Source organism: Coregonus clupeaformis, chromosome 26 (assembly GCF_020615455.1).
Source record: "Coregonus clupeaformis isolate EN_2021a chromosome 26, ASM2061545v1, whole genome shotgun sequence".
Taxonomy (NCBI): domain Eukaryota; kingdom Metazoa; phylum Chordata; class Actinopteri; order Salmoniformes; family Salmonidae; genus Coregonus; species Coregonus clupeaformis.
The window spans coordinates 27,997,179-28,019,979 of NC_059217.1; the positions used below are offsets into that span (position 1 = coordinate 27,997,179).

The following is a 22,801-nucleotide window of genomic DNA, read 5'->3' on the forward strand; positions in this document are numbered from 1 at the left end:
CACTAAAGGAAATCATCCAGGCTTCCTTTTGAAACCAGGATATATAGTGCCTTCAGAAAGTATTCACACCCCTTGACTTATTCCACATTTTGTTGTGTTACAGCCTGAATTCAAAATTGATTAATCTCACCAATCTACACACAATACCCCATGACAAAGTGAAAACATAATTTTTTTGGTGCTAATTTATTGAAAATGAAATACAGAATTCTCATTTATATCATATCTCTTTCGTCTAAGTCTCTAAGCAGCTTTCCACACCTGAGTTGTGCAACATTTGCCCATTATCCTTTTCAAAATTCTTCAAGCTCTGTCAAATTGGTTGTTGATCATTGCTAGACAACCATTTACAGGTCTTGCCATATACTTTATTTTCAAGTAGATTTATGTCAACTTGGCCACTCTGGAACATTCACTGTCTTCTTGGTAAGCAACTCCAGTGTATATTTGGCCTTGTGTTTTAGGTTATTGCCCAGCTGAAAGGTGAATTAATCTCCCAGTGTCTGGTGGAAAGCAGACTGAACCAGGTTTTCCTCTAGGATTTTGCCTGTGCTTAGCTCTGTTCTGTTTCTTTATCCTGAAAAACTCCCCAGTCCTTGCCGATGACAAGAATACCCATAACATGATGCAGCCACCACCATGCTTGAAAATATGAAGAGTGGTACTCAGTGATGTGTTGTGTTTGCCCCAAACATTACACTTTGTATTCAGGACATAAAGTTAATTTCTTGGCACATTTTTTTGCAGTTTTACTTTAGTGCCTTATTGCAAACAGGATGCATGTTTTTGAATATTTTTATTCTGTACAGGTTTCTTCTTTTCACTCTGTCAATTAGGTTAATATTGTGGAGTAACTACAATGTTGTTGATCCATCCTCAGTTTTCTCCTATCACAGCCATTAAAGATGCACTATGCAGAAATCGCTCCGCCATTTCCTGGTTACTAAAATTCTAATATTTTTCCTAATTTTAGTTTATGTGAGAAAACAAGCAAGTATAGTGTAGATAATTATTGTAGCATCTAAACCGCTGTGAAATATTGTATTTTCAGCTGTTTAAAGCTAGTGTAAAAAAACGAAAGCAAAAGACGCAAAAACATAACTTCAAAATGGGAAGTATAGAAATACTGTAGCACATAGAACAGATCTACTGCTTCAGACTTGCTTTCAATGAGAATGACAGATCTATAACTCACATTTCTATGTGAAATCTGTCGGGTCGCCCAAAAAAGTTACATATTGCAGCTTTAAACTCTAACTGTTTTAAAGTCACCATTGGCCTCATGGTAAAATCCCTGAGTGGTTTCCTTCCTCTCCAGCAACTGAGTTAGGAAGGACGCCTGTATCTTTGTAGTGACTGGGTGTATTGACACACCATCCAAAGTTTAATGAATAACTTCACCATGCTAAAATGTCTGCTTTTAAAAAAAATCCATCCCTTCTTTGCGAGGTATTAAAAAATCTCCCTGGTCTCTATGGTGGAATCTGCATTTGAAATTCACTGCTCGACTGAGGGACCTTACAGATAATTGTATGTGTGGGGTACAGAGATGAGGTAGTTATTCAAAAATCATGTTAAACACTATTATTAGTCCATGCAACTTATTATGTGACTTGTTATGCACATTTTTACTCCTGAACCTATTTAGGCTTGTCATACCAAAGGGGTTGAATACTTATTGACTGAAGACATTTCACTTTTCATGAATTTGTATACATTTTGAAAAACATAATTCCACTTTCACATTATGGGATATTGTGTGTAGGCCAGTGACAAAAAAATCTCAATGTAATCAATTTTAAATTCAGCTGCTGTAACACAACAAAATATCAAAAAAGTCAAGGTGTGTAAATACTTTCTGAAGGCACTGTATAGGGACTAACACTTGATTTATATGGAACATCACCTGCAGCATCACAGTGATTGGCTGCATAGAAATAGAACTCTAGATAGTCTGATATCTTTTCTCTGATTGGCTGTTTGTAATTAGGTCAATGAAGCTCTTAAAAGACAAACCCATTAATTAAAGATGGATCTATGCTGCCAGTTTGGCATCTGCAGTGTCTCAGGAGTTCATTAATTCTCATTGAAGAGGCTCCTTCCATAACGAGAGCCCAGATCTGGAACATACTACCTTAATACATGAGTTAATATAGTGAAATCATCCCATCACCTACAGTCACAGCAAATAGGCTGTATCGATCATAGAAATCATTACTCTCTAGGTATGGTTATTATAACATTGGTTTTTACCTGGTTTTTCCATAATAGCCTAATTAAAGACACATAGGCTAGTGGAAGTTCTATTCCAATTACACAAAATGTAAATGGGACAACGACAACTTTGACATGACTGAGAAGGTCATGTGATGAGGGAGTCTCAAATAGAATGAACAGAAAATGCTTTGTCAGGCAGAAAAGGAGACAAACTAGGATACTACAAAGAGGATGTATGCTACTCCAAAGAGGATATAGGCTATCTGTCAGCTGACTGCACTCACCATATTTTGAGGGTCTGAGCATGGAGCATTTGAGGGCAAGCAAACACTTGGCTTGAAGTGACTTTCACTGTACCTTACCGTCTGTAGCCGACTTCTTGTTGTAGTTGGCTACTGTCGCATACCTGCACGGCATTCCAGGATAACTAGCCTACCTTTTTGACCTAGTGGCACTTTGCCAATAACAGCTGCTCACCCACACAGCGCGATAGGTGTGCGACCTAATCCAGCAAGCAACCGGTTTGTCACATGACTGTGCTCACCATGAGTTTATTTCCGCGTTCATTCGGTACAGAATGATTTGATAGAAAGAGGCGCATACCTGAACCGTTGCGGTCCGCAAAACGCGCCGCCGAGCCAAGGCGATATTCGGGGCGAGGGGAACCGTGCATTACCATCGCTTGGACACACGCTGCAGCAAGAACATGCTCACGCGGGTGAAATCAGCTGTTGCCAATTTTATGGGCGGTATGATGGCTGGCAGTTCGAACAGTGAACCTCTCCGTGGCTCCGATTTACCGCTGAAATACCCGTACACAAGACCGGAGTTTCTGGGACTGTCACCGGATGAAATCGAGTGCTCGGCGGATCATATTGCTCGGCCGATACTCATTCTGAAAGAGACGAAGAGGCTGCCGTGGGCCACTGGTTATGCAGAGTAAGTATGCGTCCATCTTTATTAAGCTGTAACAGGTTATAGCGTCAGCAGCATGCACATTGCGCTACCTGCACCAGAGGAAGCGTAAACATCAGCATAATTTTATTGTGCCCCGTTAGTTCCATGGGAATATGCTATAATTGCGTCTGTCAGCGTAGCCTGTCACACTAGTGTAGGGTTCGGCAACAGGCGGCACGTGGGCCAAAACTTGCCCGCAAGTGATTTTTATTTAGGATTTACCTTTTTGGTCAAAGATTGTCAAATCACCAGGAATTCAGGTAAAAATGTGTTTTAATTTAGGAAATCTGTTCCCAAGAGACATGATCGTTTCGCAATGTAATCAAGGCATGACATTTTTTTCAAATACAATCTATTTTGGTGCTTTGTTATGGTCAATTTGTAGTGTACAAATTATTAAAATTATGTTCCGGCAAGACCATCTGCTTTGACAAATTGTCCCACAGTTTAATGTGGTTGTCTACCCCTGCAATATTGGGTGCAAAGGTTGCCCCTTGATGTCTGTCTGAAACGCAAACAGATAAAAATGGTTGTATTTACTAAATGACATTTAAGGGAAATGTCAGTCTTTTGACCAAGCAACAACAACAAAGAGCAACCACCACCACCAAGACAATGATTACATTTAGAGGGTTGCTGACAATATAAATTCACTTAAATCAAACAAAGATAGTGTTGCAACACTGACTGAAAGGAGTGCCCAGGGAGAAGGAGAGATATACAGTGAGGGGAAAAAAGTATTTGATCCACTGCTGATTTTGTACGTTTGCCCACTGACAGACATGATCAGTCTATAATTTTAATGGTAGGTTTATTTGAACAGTGAGAGACAGAATAACAACAACAAAATCCAGAAAAACGCATGTCAAAATTGTTATAAATTCTTTTGCATTTTAATGAGGGAAATAAGCATTTGACCCCCTCTCAATCAGAAAGATTTCTGGCTCCCAGGTGTCTTTTATACATGTAACGAGCTGAGATTAGGAGCACACTCTTAAAGGGAGTGCTCCTAATCTCAGCTTGTTACCTGTATAAAAGACACCTGTCCACAGAAGCAATCAATCAATCAGATTCCAAACTCTCCACCATGGCCAAGACCAAAGAGCTCTCCAAGGATGCCAGGGACAAGATTGTAGACCTAAACAAGGCTGGAATGGGCTACAAGACCATCGCCAAGCAGCTTGGTGAGAAGGTGACAACAGTTGGTGCGATTATTCACAAATGGAAGAAACACAAAAGAACTGTCAATCTCCCTCGGCCTGGGGCTCCATGCAAGATCTCACCTCGTGGAGTTGCAATGATCATGAGAACGGTGAGGAATCAGCCCAGAACTACACGGGAGGATCTTGTCAATGATCTCAAGGCAGCATAGTCACCAAGAAAACATTTGGTAACACACTACGCCGTGAAGGACTGAAATCCTGCAGCGCCCGCAAGGTCCCCCTGCTCAAGAAAGCACATATACAGGCCCGTCTGAAGTTTGCCAATGAACATCTGAATGATTCAGAGGAGAACTGGGTGAAAGTGTTGTGGTCAGATGAGACCAAAATCGAGCTCTTTGCCATCAACTCAAGTCGCCGTGTTTGGAGGAGGAGGAATGCTGCCTATGACCCCAAGAACACCATCCCCACCGTCAAACATGGAGGTGGAAACATTATGCTTTGGGGGTGTTTTTCTGCTAAGGGGACAGGACAACTTCACCGCAACAAAGGGACGATGGACGGGGCCATGTACCGTCAAATCTTGGGTGAGAACCTCCTTCCCTCAGCCAGGTCATTGAAAATGGGACGTGGCTGGGTATTCCAGCATGACAATTACCCAAAACACACGGCCAAGGCAACAAAGGAGTGGCTCAAGAAGAAGCACATTAAGGTCCTGGAGTGGCCTAGCCAGTCTCCAGACCTTAATCCCATAGAAAATCTGTGGAGGGAGCTGAAGGTTCGAGTTGCCAAACATCAGCCTCGAAACCTTAATGACTTGGAGAAGATCTGCAAAGAGGAGTGGGACAAAATCCCTCCTGAGATGTGTGCAAACCTGGTGGCCAACTACAAGAAACGTCTGACCTCTGTGATTGCCAACAAGGGTTTTGCCACCAAGTACTAAGTCATGTTTTGCAGAGGGGTCAAATACTTATTTCCCTCATTAAAATGCAAATCAATTTATAAAAATGTTGACATGCGTTTTTCTGGATTTTGTTGTTGTTATTCTGTCTCTCACTGTTCAAATAAACCTACCATTAAAATTATAGACTGATCATGTCTTTGTCATTGGGCAAACGTACAAAATCAGCAGGGGATCAAATACTTTTTTCCCTCACTGTACATACAGAAAATATCCACGGTGGCCACTTCTGTGGAGGTGTTGGCTTTGGGGGTGACGAGTGAGGTACAGTGGGGAGAAAAAGTATTTGATACACTGCCGATTTTGCAGGTTTTCCTACTTACAAAGCATGTAGAGGTCTGTAATTTTTATCATAGTTACACTTCAACTGTGAGAGACGGAATCTAAAACAAAAATCCAGAAAATCACATTGTATGATTTTTAAGTAATTAATTTGCATTTTATTGCATGACATAAGTATTTGATCACTTACCAACCAGTAAGAATTCCGGCTCTCACAGACCTGTTAGTTTTTCTTTTTAAGAAGCCCTCCTGTTCTCCACTCATTACCTGTATTAACTGCACCTGTTTGAACTCGTTACCTGTATAAAAACACCTGTCCACACACTCAATCAAACAGACTCCAACCTCTCCACAATGGCCAAGACCAGAGAGCTGTGTATGGACATCAGGGATAAAATTGTAGACCTGCACAAGGCTGGGATGGGCTACAGGACAATAGGCAAGCAGCTTGGTGAGAAGGCAACAACTGTTGGCGCAATTATTAGAAAATGGAAGAAGTTCAAGATGACGGTCAATCACCCTCGGTCTGGGGCTTCATGCAAGATCTCACCTCGTGGGGCATCAATGATCATGAGGAAGGTGAGGGATCAGCCCAGAACTACACGGCAGGACCTGGTCAATGACCTGAAGAGAGCTGGGACCACAGTCTCAAAGAAAACCATTAGTAACACACTACGCCGTCATGGATTAAAATCCTGCAGCGCACGCAAGGTCCCCCCTGCTCAAGCCAGCGCATGTCCAGACCCGTCTGAAGTTTGCCAATGACCATCTGGATGATCCAGAGGAGGAATGGGAGAAGGTCATGTGGTCTGATGAGACAAAAATAGAGCTTTTGGTCTAAACTCCACTCGCCGTGTTTGGAGGAAGAAGAAGGATGAGTACAACCCCAAGAACACCATCCCAACCGTGAAGCATGGAGGTGGAAACATCATTCTTTGGGGATGCTTTTCTGCAAAGGGGACAGGACGACTGCACCGTATTGAGGGGAGGATGGATGGGGCCATGTATCGCGAGATCTTGGCCAACAACCTCCTTCCCTCAGTAAGAGCATTGAAGATGGGTCGTGGCTGGGTCTTCCAGCATGACCCGAAACACACAGCCAGGGCAACTAAGGAGTGGCTCCGTAAGAAGCATCTCAAGGTCCTGGAGTGGCCTAGCCAGTCTCCAGACCTGAACCCAATAGAAAATCTTTGGAGGGAGCTGAAAGTCCGTATTGCCCAGCGACAGCCCCGAAACCTGAAGGATCTGGAGAAGGTCTGTATGGAGGAGTGGGCCAAAATCCCTGCTGCAGTGTGTGCAAACCTGGTCAAGACCTACAGGAAACATATGATCTCTGTAATTGCAAACAAAGGTTTCTGTACCAAATATTAAGTTCTGCTTTTCTGATGTATCAAATGCTGATGTCATGCAATAAAATGCAAATGAATTACTTAAAAATCATGCAATGTGATTTTCTGGATTTTTGTTTTAGATTCCGTCTCTCACAGTTGAAGTGTACCTATGATAAAAATTACAGACCTCTACATGCTTTGTAAGTAGGAAACCTGCAAAATCGGCAGTGTATCAAATACTTGTTCTCCCCACTGTACATGGCAAAAATAAATCCTATATGGATGGTGTTAAAAGATAGATGGGAGGTGTTGAATGGAATTGAAGGATGGGACTAATAACAACTAACAACAAACAATAACAATTAATAATGTAAGCATACTGTGTCCATAATAAGTATATAGGTTGTAGGTTGGGAGCTTTTGTGAAAGAGCACAGTTAGAAAGATATGGCATATAGAAGCAAACCGGATGGACATCATGTAAATGATCGGAGAGGTTGAGAGTAGAAGTAGTTCAGGAGAAAAAACGAACAAAATATAATTATTATAAAATTGACTGTGTCCATAAAATGTAGATAGTAAGTAAGTATAAGATGGAAGTAGAGGCCTAAGCATTGTTGTTCACTAGTTTACTCCAAGTAGGGAAAGGGTGGTGGGGTTGGAAAGTAATAAAGGGGAATATATATATATATATATATATATATATATATATATATACATACATACATACATACATACATACATACATACATACATACATACACACACACACACACACACACACACACACACACACACACACACACACACACACACACACACAGTGGGGAGAACAAGTATTTGATACACTGCCGATTTTGCAGGTTTTCCTACTTACAAAGCATGTAGAGGTCTGTAATTTTTATCATAGGTACACTTCAACTGTGAGAGACGGAATCTAAAACAAAAATCCAGAAAATCACATTGCATGATTTTTAAGTAATTCATTTGCATTTTATTGCATGACATCAGTATTTGATACATCAGAAAAGCAGAACTTAATATTTGGTACAGAAACCTTTGTTTGCAATTACAGAGATCATATGTTTCCTGTAGGTCTTGACCAGGTTTGCACACAATGCAGCAGGGATTTTGGCCCACTCCTCCATACAGACCTTCTCCAGATCCTTCAGGTTTTGGGGCTGTCGCTGGGCAATACGGACTTTCAGCTCCCTCCAAAGATTTTCTATTGGGTTCAGGTCTGGAGACTGGCTAGGCCACTCCAGGACCTTGAGATGCTTCTTACGGAGCCACTCCTTAGTTGCCCTGGCTGTGTGTTTCGGGTTGTTGTCATGCTGGAAGACCCAGCCACGACCCATCTTCAATGCTCTTACTGAGGGAAGGAGGTTGTTGGCCAAGATCTCGCGATACATGGCCCCATCCATCCTCCCCTCAATACGGTGCAGTCGTCCTGTCCCCTTTGCAGAAAAGCATCCCCAAAGAATGATGTTTCCACCTCCATGCTTCACGGTTGGGATGGTGTTCTTGGGGTTGTACTCATCCTTCTTCTTCCTCCAAACACGGCGAGTGGAGTTTAGACCAAAAAGCTCTATTTTTGTCTCATCAGACCACATGACCTTCTCCCATTTATCCTCTGGATCATCCAGATGGTCATTGGCAAACTTCAGACGGGCCTGGACATACGCTGGCTTGAGCAGGGGGACCTTGCGTGCGCTGCAGGATTTTAATCCATGACGGCGTAGTGTGTTACTAATGGTTTTCTTTGAGACTGTGGTCCCAGCTCTCTTCAGGTCATTGACCAGGTCCTGCCGTGTAGTTCTGGGCTCATCCCCTCACCTTCCTCATGATCATTGATGCCCCACGAGGTGAGATCTTGCATGGAGTCCCAGACCGAGGGTGATTGACTGTCATCTTGAACTTCTTCCATTTTCTAATAATTGCGCCAACAGTTGTTGCCTTCTCACCAAGCTGCTTGCCTATTGTCCTGTGGTCCTGTGGTCCTCTGTGGTCCTCCTGTGGTCCTCTGTAGCTCAATTGGTAGAGCACGGCGCTTGTAACGCCAGGGTAGTGGGTTCGATCCCCGGGACCACCCATACACAAAAATGTATGCACGCATGACTGTAAGTCGCTTTGGATAAAAGCGTCTGCTAAATGGCATATTATTATTATTATTATTACTGTAGCCCATCCCAGCCTTGTGCAGGTCTACAATTTTATCCCTGATGTCCTTACACAGCTCTCTGGTCTTGACCATTGTGGAGAGGTTGGAGTCTGTTTGATTGAGTGTGTGGACAGGTGCAGTTAATACAGGTAATGAGTGGAGAACAGGAGGGCTTCTTAAAGAAAATCTAACAGGTCTGTGAGAGCCGGAATTCTTACTGGTTGGTAGGTGATCAAATACTTATGTCTTGCAATAAAATACAAATTAATTACTTAAAAATCATACAATGTGATTTTCTGTATTTTTGTTTTAGATTCCGTCTCTCACAGTTGAAGTGTACCTATGATAAAAATTACAGACCTCTACATGCTTTGTAAGTAGGAAAACCTGCAAAATCGGCAGTGTATCAAATACTTGTTCTCCCCACTGTATATTTCAACTGTACATGTTTTACAAAAGTTCTGAACCTTTCTATTCTCATTGTTTCTACAGATTGTGAATTGAAAATACAAATTTTTGCTAAAAGTATTATTATGTTATTGATCGATTGACTATGACTCTTCAGATCACCCAGTAATGCTATCTTCAAGGTTAGCTCCAGGTAAATATTGCAATCCTTTAGCCATTCCTGGACCTGTGTCCAAAAACAAGCTACAAATGGACAGTACCAAAACAAATGATCTAATGATTCTGTCTCTTCGCAGCAAAATCTGCAGAGCTGGGAAGATTGTATCCCCCATATAAATAACATTATATTGGTAGCAAGAATTTTATATCATATTTTAAATTGAACAATTCTAGGTTTTGAATCCGGTGTCGTTTTGCGTATCAGTTCATAAACACTATGCCATGGGATCGGTACGTCAAATATCTCTTCCCAACTATTTTGCAATCTATATGGGACGGCTGTCAATCCTTTGGTCCTCAAATGAAACTGATATACTTTTTTATTTATCACAGTTTTCCTTAACCAATTATGTTCTTTAATGCAAGGCCGACAGACAAGTTCCTTACTTTCTCCCCCTTCCACTTTCCTCTTCCATTTTTGCGGTAAGGCTGCAATTATTTGGTTGTAATTTTGGGTAGAGCAGACATTTCCATATGTTTTTGTTAGCTGCATGTGCGACATAACTCCACCAGTCCTACCGATGGGAAAAAAAAATGTTTTTTGTCAATTAGTATATTTGAGTTTAACCACAATATTTGTTGCATTATTTGTTCTGTCGTTTCTGGAGGATTAAATTGAAATTACAACCAACTTTCTATGGCTTGTTTTAGAAATAGTGATATTTGGGAGATTATTTCCTTTTCAAATAACTGAAAGTGAGTAGTTGTAATCTGAATAAAGGGAAAAAGGCCATTCTTGAACATTGGGTGAGACAATCTTACTAATTTGCTAGAGAACCAGTTTGGATTTATGTAACTTTTGTATGACTGAAGCTTTTAGTGATAGGTCTAATGCTTTAATATTTAATAATTTCTGTCCTCCGAATTCATATTCATTATATAAATAGGCCCGTTTAATTTTGTCTGGCTTGCCGTTCCAAATAAAATGGAATAGTTTTTTCTCATATAATTTAAAAAACTGTTCGCTAGGCATAGGCAAGACCATAAGCAAATAGGTCAACTGTGATAATACTAAAGAGTTAATCAGGGTGATTTTTCCACAAATTGACAGGTATTTACCTTTCCATGGTAGCAAGATCTTATCTATTTTTGCTAACTTTCTATTAAAATGTATTGAAGTGAGATCATTTATTTCCTTTGGGATATGTATTCCGAGTATATCCACATCACCATCAGACCATTTTATTGGTAAACTACATGGTAATGTAAAAATTGTATTTTTTAGTGATCCAATACGTAATATAGTACATCTTTCATAATTTGGTTGTAATCCAGAGAGGTTAGAAAATGTATATAGATCCTCTATGAGGCTGTGGAGGGATTCTAGTTGTGGATTTAAAAGAACATGAATCATCAGCGTACAATGACACCTTTGTTTTTAAGCCCTGGATTTCTAATCCCCTGATATTATTGTTGGATCTGATTTTAATAGCTAACATCTCGATGGCCACAATAAATAGATATGCCAATAGTAGATAACCTTGTTTCACTCCTCTTGACAGTTTAAAACTTTCTGAGAAAGTTTTGAAATGCTCCAGGCATTTATATATAAACCCCAGTCGTACTTTATCAAATACCTTTTCGAAGTCTGCTATGAATAGCAGGCCTGGTTTCTCAGATTTTCCATAGTGTTCTATTGTTTCCAATACTTGCCTTATATTATCTCCAATGTATCTTCCATGTAAAAAACCTGTCTGATTAGAATGAATAACATCCGACAATACCTTTTTAATTCTATGCGCTATACATTTTGCTAGAATTTTTGCATCACAACACTGAAGTGTAAGGGGCCTCCAATTTCTTTTAATGGACTGGATCTTTATATTTTCCACTTGTATCCTGTTTCAGAAATAATGAGATCAGACCTTCTTATTGAGTGTCAGATAATCTACCATTTACATAGGAGTGGTTAAAACATGCTAATAACGGTCCTCTTAGTATATCAAAAAAGGTTTGGTATACTTCGACTGGTATGCCATCCAACCCTGGAGTTTTCCCGGACTTAAAGTCTTTAATTGCATCCAGAAGTTCCTCCTCTGTAATTTCACCTTCACATTTTTGGTTACTACATGATTCCATATGTGTTATTTCATAGTTTTGATGTCTTCACTATTATTCTACAATGTAGAAAATAGTAAAAATAAAGAAAAACCCTTGAATGATTAGGTGTGTCCAAACTTTTGACTGGGACTGTACATATATTCCTGTGTGTGTCTGGCACGACTTTCAAGAATCCCTCAGCTAATTTCCTGCTATTCTACACATTTTGATATGAGGCTGAGAGAAAATGTTGCAGTTTTAAACCAAATTTCCTGTAATAAAACAAAAATGGCTTATGACTTGTTCATATGTTATCTGTGGGGCCCGACCTCCTGGGGGGACCCCAACCCCCCTTGCGCGGGTTTGTGCTACGCCACTGTGCTCTCTGCTATACCACCTAGGCCTATAATGATGCATGCCATTGTGCATCATGGCTCAAATACAGTTAGGTTATCATGATAAAGTGTCATTTGTTTCAGTGTCCTTAAATTAAGCCTACATGTGGACTTTATTGAAATTGTAGCCTATGATATTTGCTTATTAGATTTTTTCTTGAGGACATGTCTATAAATTCATACTAACCAACAGGAGGCTGCTGAGGGTGTGACTGCTCATAATAATGGCTGGAATGGAGCGAATGGTATGAAACACATGGAAGCCATGTGTTTGATGTATTTGATACCATTCTGCTCCAGCCATTACGGCGAGCTCGTCCTCCCCAATTAAGGTGCCACCAACCTCCTGTGGTCAGGTCACTGACTTGCTGTAGCCTATCCCTGTTATGGACTTTTCCTTTGCACACACTGTTAAACCAAGATACTGCTGCGGATTGACTTATGAAAAGCTAACTTGTTCACAGTGTTTCAATGAATGAAGGCAGTGGTCTGTGCTGCTATAAAAAAAAAAAATAACATGAAAAAAAGAATCATTGTTTTTTATGATTCGAAATGCCAATGAACACATGTATTTTCTGATTATACAGTATGAAAGAGAAGGCATGGAGAATAACGTAATAAGCATAATTTGTAGCCTACATAGGCTACTTCTCAAGCCCCAAAAATCATATTTTAATATATTACAAGTATACAAAAATATTAATTATACTTCAAATACGAGATGTATTTTTCTAGTATATCTTAAGTATACTACAAATATAATATCATTACACTTCAACACACTCATTAAAAGTGTACTTCAATTTCATTCTCCTGAAGCTTCAAAACTAATGGAGTTGACATTGATTGGTGGACACTGCTGTTTCATGTTCTACCCACCCCAAAAATGAGACATTGTAACGTGTTCACGGAGAAGAAAATGAAATGTAATGTCTGTTCCCTGTCTGTCATTAGATATTAGAATATTTTCCTCAAGCTTAATCTGTCCATCGATTCTCCAGTTTTCAATTTCTTAGTCATTTCTCTGCTCTGGTAGACTGACATATTATCTGACTATGATAATGAAATGCAATTTGCAATACAAGGACACAGTGTGCAGGAAGGAGCTCTCCTCTGCATCGGATGTTACAACTTCAACTCCCATGTCCCGATGATGAACCCAATTTAGATGTGCAAATGCTTCTTCATCTCAATCTGGACATGTCTGCTGGCACACATCCACCTCAGTTTCACAACTGACCATAGCATTTTCGCCCTGTGCAAAAGAGTACAATATACAGTATTTAGGCCTAATACAGTGATGAGAGATGTTCAAGATAGTCATGGTTTGAACTTCAAAGAACAAAAATGTTTCCTATGGGGGGCTGTGTTCTTTTAAATGACACCAAAACCCCTCCCAGTCTGCACCCCTCGACTGTGGAATGTTGAGGGCGATACCGGTGTACTCCCTCAGGATTAGAGATCACATTATCTCCATTTAATCTCAACTAGCCACTAGGTATGGAGACATTTTATTCACAATAATTAAAAAAGGACTAGCAGCCTACACACTTAAGAAAAAATTGTGCTATCTAGAACCTAAAAGGGTTCTTTGGCTGTCCCCATAGGAGAACCCTTTTTGATTCCAGGTAGAACTCTTTCAGGTTCCATGTAGAACCCTTTCCACAGAGTTCTACACGGAACCCAAAAGGGTTATTCTATAAGGACAGTCTAAGAACCCATTTGGACAACCATGGTCATTCAGCACCTACTCAGCATGCATGCAGCACAGCACAATATTACACGCCACTGCAAATAAAAGCAATCTAGTCCCTGTGAGGCTATGCCCAACATGCCTCTGCCAGCTCTCTGTGTAGGCATGCCACTGCTACACTGCTGTGGATTTGTCAACAGCTGGTTGACCAGCAGGCTGTGTTGTTGTGGTGAGATCTGTCCCCTCTCCTCCCAGCCGGCAGCCAGGCCCATATTGAGATGTGATCTCTACTGATCCACTTAAGGAGAGAATAAACAGTGTCCTGTGCCAAGGAATCACCCTCTGTGATAACCTAGTCATAGGCTGTGTTATAAGAGCTGGGTGCAGGCTGTTGTATTTAACAGATGGATGTAGAAAGAATAGAAGTGAAATTGCAGTCTAAACTAAAGAAGCATCCCTCCCCTGACCCGGCCACTTCGCACGCTCTCTCCTGGTCTGCTGTCAGGTCCTGTTAGCACTAACATTTCAGAAGGGCAGATCTCTCTCTCTCTCCCCCACATCTTTTTCTTACTCATGCTCCCCTCCGTAGGCCTACTACATCAAGTCTACGCAACCTCTATATGACTCTCTCCTTCTGCTTCCTATCCTGCATTTACATAGCACTCATGAACTGAATGGATGAGGATCGATACATCAGTCGATGTGTGTCTGTGTAGCATGAACACTGCTAATTTGATGACTGTAGGCCGGCAGACATGCATGTCTAAGGGGATGTCGGTCAACTTCACAGTGCACCCATACACATCACTGTACTCACATGGATAGTGGATGGGGTAGCACATGATGTAGTAGCATAATGTTTCTACATAGTTTCTATCTCGTAAAACAAGGCAGATGTCCACAAGGAAATGAGAGCAGTTTCAGTTCATATTGTCCACCAATCATGGCGACTGTTGTACACAGGAACTGCATCAGTGTCATCAGTTTAAGTGTTCTCTTCTCCTAATATAATGTTATGGTTTGAGTGTGACTTGAATGTGATCACTCACTTTGGGTTAGAATGATCAATCAAGTCCTGCCTTTATCATTAAATAGATCCTGACAATGTAATCAGAATGTATAAGAGAGGAATTAGATTACATGAGAAATATCTATTCTGTTGAATGATCAAGGTCTGCTTGTGAAGTAAGATTACTGGTGATAAGAGAATTGTACTTCTCCTCAGATGCAATTTTCCCAATGCGGGCTGGTGGTTTGTTCTTCTCTGCACTGGCTTTGATCAGACAATGACTGTGATTACACAATCACACCCTTCACATGCACATCAATGTTGAGGAGTAGTGAACTACATGTAGTTCAACTAGTAATTGAACTACATTTTGCAGTAGCTTTTTTTGCAATGTAGCGGTGTAGCTAACTACTGGAACTACACACTACTTTCTTTGCAAAAATAAAATATGGGTGAAGAAGGCAATTTCCTTTCTTTTTCGGTATCAGACCTGCCCAATTCTCACTTGAAACATTTGTTTTTGTTTAATAGGCCAAATTACACCTTCTGTTAACAGATGACCCCAAAGTGATCGGTTCTTGGAATTTGTAGTCTATGACATTTCCGATTTACATATGATAATTTTTCACAAAGTAGTTTTTAGGTAGTGAACTACTTTTTAAAAGTAACACATTCTCTCTGCATTGTTGGTCTGCAGCTGTTTACGAAGCATGTGACAAATACAATTTCATTAATATTTTCTTAAGGGTAGCTTAACTTCTTCCAGTGTGAAGTAATTGGTAGCTTGGTAAACTATTTTCAGAGTAGCTTACCCAACACTGATGCACATTGATTGTAGTATTCCACTGCGTAACAGTCAAATTCTGACTTCAAGGACGAGCATATCACTGGCTACATTCCCATATCCACACTAGCACACCACTTAGCAATGTCCAAAACATTGGCTTGTTTCTAAGTGGTATGCTAGTGTTGACTGTGGATATTGGAACACAGCCACTGCTCTATTATCAGGACCAGGCAATAGGACACAATGATGGGTCCAAATGCATTCGGGTCTATTAAGGTCAGACCGAATGTGTGAGGCCAAATATAGAGGAAGTGGAACGAGGTAACCAAATGAACACGACAATCACTGTCTCAGAAGACGCTCTTCATCCTTAGGCCTGACCTGGCTGCCCATTCCACTCAGATCAAAGATGAAAGACTTATCAAGACAAAACTGTAACACTTGATAGTCGGGGGTCCAGCTCTGCAGCTCCGTCTCAGACAGTCTGGGCTCAAACACAAAGGGATCATTCATTACAGTATCTTCTTTATTATCTATGACAGGGTTTCCCTAACTCAGTCCTTGGGCCTCCCAGGGGTGCACGTTTAGATTTTTGCCCTAGCACAACACAGCTGTTTCAAATAATCAAAGGTTGATGATGAGTTGATTATTTGAATCAGCGGTGTAGTGCTAGGGCAAAAAACAAAAAGTGCACCTGTGGCAGACCCCAAGACCGAGTTTGGGAAACCCTGCTCTATGGGAAACTCTGCTGAGGTGGAGGTCATTTTGTGTAATCTGCCAGGTACCAGAAACACCATTTAAACAAAGAAAGTATCCTCAACCATACAGTACACTGAACCCCTCCCTCTGCAACTGGATCCTGGACTTCCTGACGGGCAGACCCCAGGTGGTGAGGGTTGGCAACAAAACCTCTGCCATGCTGACTCTTAAAATGGGCCCCCCAGGGGGGTGGCCTTTAAAAAATAAATACAAATGTTTTACCGTTATTTTAAAAGGGAAGACCCATTGAGACCTAGGTCTCTTTTTCAAATGCGCCCTGTATGATACAACATCATTATACAAAATATATATATATATACACACACTACCAGTCAAAAGTTTGTACACAGCTACTCATTCAAGGGTTTTTATTTTATTTTTACATTGTAGAATAATAGTGAAGACATCAAAACTATGAAATAACACATATGGAATCATGTAGTAACCAATAGTGTTAAACAAATCAAAATATATTTTATATTTGAGATTCTTCAAATAGTCACCCTTTTCCTTGATGACAGCTTTGCACACTCTTGGCATTCTCTCAACCAGCTTCATGAGGTAGTCACCTGGAATGCATTTCAATTAACAGGTGTGCCTTCTTAAAAGTTAATTTGTGGAATTTCTTTCCTTCTTAATGCGTTTGAGCCAATCAGTTGTGTTGTGACAAGGTAGCCCGGGGGGAATACAGAAGATAGGCCTATTTGGTAAAAGACCAAGTCCATATTCTGGCAAGAACAGCTCAAATAAGCAAAGAGAAACGACAGTCCATCATTACTTTAAGACATGAAGGTCAGTCAATACGGAACATTTCAAGAACTTTGAAAGTTTCTTCAAGTGCAGTCGCCAAAACCATCAAGCGCTATGATAACTGGCTCTCATGAGGACCGCCACAGGAGTGGAAGACCCAGAGCCCAAATAAATGCCACAGACACATCTCAACATCAACTGTTCAGAGGGGACTGTGTGAATCAGGCCTTCATGGTCGAATTGCTGCAAAGAAACCACTACTAAAGGACACCAATAAGAAGAAGAGACCTGCTTGGGCCAAGAAACACAAGCAATGGACATTAGACCGGTGGAAATGTGTCCTTTGGTCTGGAGTCCAAATTGGAGATTTTTGGTCCCAACCGCCGTGTCTTTGTGAGACGCGGTGTGGGTGAACGGATGATCTCTGCATGTTTAGTTCCCACCGTAAAGCATGGAAGATGTGGTGTTATGGTGTGGGGGTGCTTTGCTGATGACACTGTCTGTGATTGATTTAGAATTCAAGGCACACTTAACCAGAATGGCTACCACAGCATTCTGCAGTGATACGCTATCCCATATGGGCTTAGTGGGACAATCATTTGTTTTTCAACAGGACAATGACCCAACACACCTCCAGGCTGTGTAAGGGCTATTTTACCAAGAAGGAGAGTGCTGGAGTGCTGCATCAGATCACCTGGCCTCCACAATCCCCCGACCTCAACCCAATTGAGATGGTTTGGGATGAGTCGGACGGCAGAGTGAAGGAAAAGCAGCCAACAAGTGCTCAGCATATGTGGGAAATCCTTCAAGACTGTTGGAAAAGCATTCCAGGTGAAGCTGGTTGAGAGAATACCAAGAGTGTGCAAAGCTGTCATCAAGGCAAAGGGTGGCTATTTGAAGAATTTGTATAACACGTTTTTGGTTACTACATGATTCCATGTGTTATTTCATAGTTTTGATGTCTTCAGTATTATTCTACAATGTAGAAAATAGTAAAAATAAAGAAAAACCTTTGAATGAATAGGTGCATCCAAACTTTTGACTGATACTGTATGTGTATCGATAGGTAGATACACACGCACATTACAATACAAAAAAACTGTAATGGGAAGCACAAATAAAACATCACAAATCAACCAGAAAAACTGTTACATTCCTCCACAAATAAGTCCCCAATCAATGCTTTAAATTGCCCGAACGGTACCAGAACATCAAGATGAAATGTATTTTGAATTTTGTTCCAGAAATACAGTGCATTTAAAAAAGCAGATTTACCTAGCTCGGTGGAGACCTTAGGAACCTTGAGTTAACCAATCCTGTGAACGGGTTAGGCAACTCTGGTGTCTATACTTCAACAGCAAAGTTAGAAAAGACGGAAGTTTATGAAGTAAACAAAAAGGATTAATGTGGATCTACGGGTCTTTAGCGAAGTCCAGCCAATCTTCTGATACAGGATACAGTAGGGAGTATCAAAACTATAACTTGTAACAAAACGACGGGCACTATGGTAGATGGCATCCAATGGTTTAAGAGTAGTAGCAGCTGCACTTTGATAAATAATATCACCATAATCAAGAACAGATAAAAAGGTTGACTGAATAATTTGCTTTCTACTGCTTAGAGAGAGGCACGATCTGTTTCTGTAGGAAAAAGCCAACTTTAAATCTTAGCTTCTTAACCAGCTCATTTATATGTTTTTAAAATGTCAAATCCATATCAATCCAAATGCCTAAGTATTTATATGCAGGAACATGTTCGATTGGAGAACCATCTGAGTCAACATGTAGTTCATCTGAAACATGAATTTCATTTTTCCCGTATTAAGCACAAGTTTTAAGTCAGCAAGGGATTCCTGCATAGCTATGAAAGCTGACTGGGGTTTTGACACAGCCAGATCAACAGTTGGGGCAATAGCATACATAATAGTATCATCTGCATATATATTTTTTTAACAGATTGACCAATGGTGTTTATATAAATAGTGACGAGAACAGATCCCAAAATCGACCCCTGTGGTACACCTTTTATGTACTTCAAGAAATCAGACCCCCATCAATCACGATGGCCTAAGTTCTGTCACTAAGATAATCATGAAACCATTAACTGCCGTCAGAGCTCGGGCCTATCGAGGACAACTTATTCAATAAAATAGCATGATCAACAGTATCAAAAGCTTTTGACAGGTCCACAAGCAAAGCAACACTTTTAATTTTAGTGTCTAAAGAATTGACAAAATCATTAACAACTTAAGTCAGGGTTCTTCAATTCCGGTCCTGTAGGGCCGAAACACCTCTGTTTTTTCATCCTCTCCTTCTAATCAGGGGCTAATTCAGACCTGGGACACCAGGTGAGTGCAATTAACTACCAGGTAGAAATAAAAAACAGAAGTGTTTGAGCCCTCCAGGACCGGAATTGAAGAACCCTGACTTAATCAATCAATCAATCAATTTTATTTTATATAGCCCTTCGTACATCAGCTAATATCTCGAAGTGCTGTACAGAAACCCAGCCTAAAACCCCAAACAGCTAGTAATGCAGGTGTAGAAGCACGGTGGCTAGGAAAAACTCCCTAGAAAGGCCAAAACCTAGGAAGAAACCTAGAGAGGAACCAGGCTATGAGGGGTGGCCAGTCCTCTTCTGGCTGTGCCGGGTGGAGATTATAACAGAACCATGCTAAGATGTTCAAAAATGTTCATAAGTGACAAGCATGGTCAAATAATAATCAGGAATAAATCTCAGTTGGCTTTTCATAGCCGATCATTAAGAGTTGAAAACAGCAGGTCTGGGACAGGTAGGGGGTTCCATAACCGCAGGCAGAACAGTTGAAACTGGAATAGCAGCAAGGCCAGGTGGACTGGGGACAGCAAGGAGTCACCACGGCCGGTAGTCCCGACGTATGGTCCTAGGGGCTCAGGTCTCTCAGTTGGCTTTTCATAGCCGATCATTAAGAGTTGAAAACAGCAGGTCTGGGACAGGTAGGGGTTTCGTAACCGCAGGCAGAACAGTTGAAACTGGAATAGCAGCAAGGCCAGGCGGACTGGGGACAGCAAGGTGTCAGCATGCCCGGTAGTCCTGACGTATGGTCCTAGGGGCTCAGGTTCTCAGAGAGAAAGAGAGAACGAGAGAATTAGAGAGAGCATACTTAAATTCACACAGGACACTGGATAAGACAGGAGAAGTACTCCAGGTATAACCAACTAACCCCAGCCCCCCGACACATAAACTACTGCAGCATAAATACTGGAGGCTGAGACAGGAGCGGTCCGGAGACACTGTGGCCCCATCCGAAGAAACCCCCGGACAGGGCCAAACTTAAGTGGTTGCTGTAATCGTGCTATGCCCAGGCCTAAACCCTGATTGGTTTACATTCAAAATAAATTTCTCAGATAAAAAAGAGAAATTGTACATTTTACTAAGGACTCAAGAATCTTCGCTAGACAAGGAAGCCTTGGAAAAAGATCACTACTATCCCACCCTGATGGAGTGGCAGCACAATAGTTTATTTCCATACTTTTTGAATATTACCTGATAACAACGTCAAATAAAAAATGTGGGTTATTAAACCAACAATGATGGGCGCTGCACACTTAAGCAGACCGGGATCCAATTAGTCGGCCCCTGTGGATTTCTTGTTGTCTATTGCTGTAGCAAAGCGTCCAGAACTTATTTTTCTGTAAATAGCCTAAAAGAAAAGCTTTGACTATAATTTCTCTGATCATTCAGCAGGTTTCCCCTATCAGCATCCAGCCCAATATCATTGTGAATTGGCTTAGAAGTTCTTTCAAAGAGGGAGCCTGCTGGAATAAAATGGTGATTAAATGCATCAATGATGGCATTTTTTCCCGTAATGAGGCCAGTGTCATTAATTAATTTGTTGTGGCAAAGAGGAGGAAGTAGAACCCTTTTAGGGATTTGAGTTTTCCAGAATTTAGTCAGGGTCCCATTACAATCAAAAAGAACGGTTACATAATAATCAGATGTAGCCTTTGTGATTTGTCTACACAATGATTCCTCAGTTGCTTAAAAGCTTGCCAGTCCGGGCCTAACCCTGTGTTCCTGGCCTTGACCCAAGCATCATCTCTTTTATGAAAGACTTCTGATAATTCTGGAGTGTACCAGGCGTTCAATCTATCTTTAACCCTTAATTTTTTGAAGGGAGCATGATTATCCACAATATTATTGAAGACATCTTAAGAACAGTGTATTATTTTTTAAAATGTTGCTCAATCTGAGTAGGGAGGCCCACCCATGTCTACGCCAAAGGCAAGGCCCATCCATGCCTACACCAGAAAGACGCATCGATCTCAGATAAAGCAGCCGAGCAAGGGAAACAGTGCCACATCTGTCTCAGTATGTGTAGACCATGTATCTGATGCTGTCTGTTCAAAAAGAGTATAGAATGTCATACTATTTCTTGCCAGACAGCATCAGATACATTGGTTACATATAGCAAGACAGAGGAGCGCTGTTTCGCTTTCTCTGATGTTATCTCTGGTGAGATAGTTTCAGCAGAGAGGAAGAGGTGAAACGAGAGGCCTCTCTCGCCCAAATCTGTCCAGAATAAGCCTAATGTATTTCTATGGGCGTAATATGCAGACCTAAGCTTGTCGCCTGCCTTCACGCCTTTAGGACAATGCCGCCAATTGTTAGGGCGGAGACATGAGCATCTCGTCATTATATAGCCTAGAGATCTCTGGTTTCAGCCACTTGCGAATTGGAAAGAAAAGTTGGCAGTTGCACAGTTTGGCTTTCCCTAAAGTAAATTGATGTTTTGCCAAAATTATATACACTGCTCAAAAAAATAAAGGGAACACTAAAATAACACATCCTAGATCTGAATGAATGAAATAATCTTATTAAATACTTTTTTCTTTACATAGTTGAATGTGCTGACAACAAAATCACACAAAAATTATCAATGGAAATCAAATGTATCAACCCATGGAGGTCTGGATTTGGAGTCACCCTCAAAATTAAAGTGGAAAACCACACTACAGGCTGATCCAACTTTGATGTAATGTCCTTAAAACAAGTCAAAATGAGGCTCAGTAGTGTGTGTGGCCTCCACGTGCCTGTATGACCTCCCTACAACGCCTGGGCATGCTCCTGATGAGGTGGCGGATGGTCTCCTGAGGGATCTCCTCCCAGACCTGGACTAAAGCATCCGCCAACTCCTGGACAGTCTGTGGTGCAACGTGGCGTTGGTGGATGGAGCGAGACATGATGTCCCAGATGTGCTCAATTGGATTCAGGTCTGGGGAACGGGCGGGCCAGTCCATAGCATCAATGCCTTCCTCTTGCAGGAACTGCCGACACACTCCAGCCACATGAGGTCTAGCATTGTCTTGCATTAGGAGGAACCCAGGGCCACACGCACCAGCATATGGTCTCACAAGGGGTCTGAGGATCTCATCTCGGTACCTAATGGCAGTCAGGCTACCTCTGGCGAGCACATGGAGGGCTGTGCGGCCCCCCCAAAGAAATGCCACCCCACACCATGACTGACCCACCGCCAAACCGGTCATGCTGGAGGATGTTGCAGGCAGCAGAACATTCTCCACTGCATCTCCAGACTCTGTCACATGTGCTCAGTGTGAACCTGCTTTCATCTGTGAAGAGCACAGGGCACCAGTGGCGAATTTGCCAATCTTGGTGTTCTCTGGCAAATGCCAA

General features: G+C 41.4%; 1 protein-coding gene across 3 annotated transcripts in view; it reads left to right on the top strand.

Moving 5' to 3' along the window:
- Window positions 1-2,510: 2,510 nt before the first annotated feature.
- Window positions 2,511-22,801, top strand: part of LOC121540596 (protein phosphatase 1H) — a 62,929-nt gene continuing 42,638 nt past the window's right edge. For all 3 annotated transcript variants that reach the window (XM_041849594.2, XM_041849593.2, XM_041849595.1), the window contains exon 1: window positions 2,511-3,156. In XM_041849594.2, the coding sequence (XP_041705528.1) occupies window positions 2,924-3,156 (233 nt within the window). In that variant the 5' untranslated portion in view covers window positions 2,511-2,923. The remainder of the gene's footprint in view (window positions 3,157-22,801) is intronic.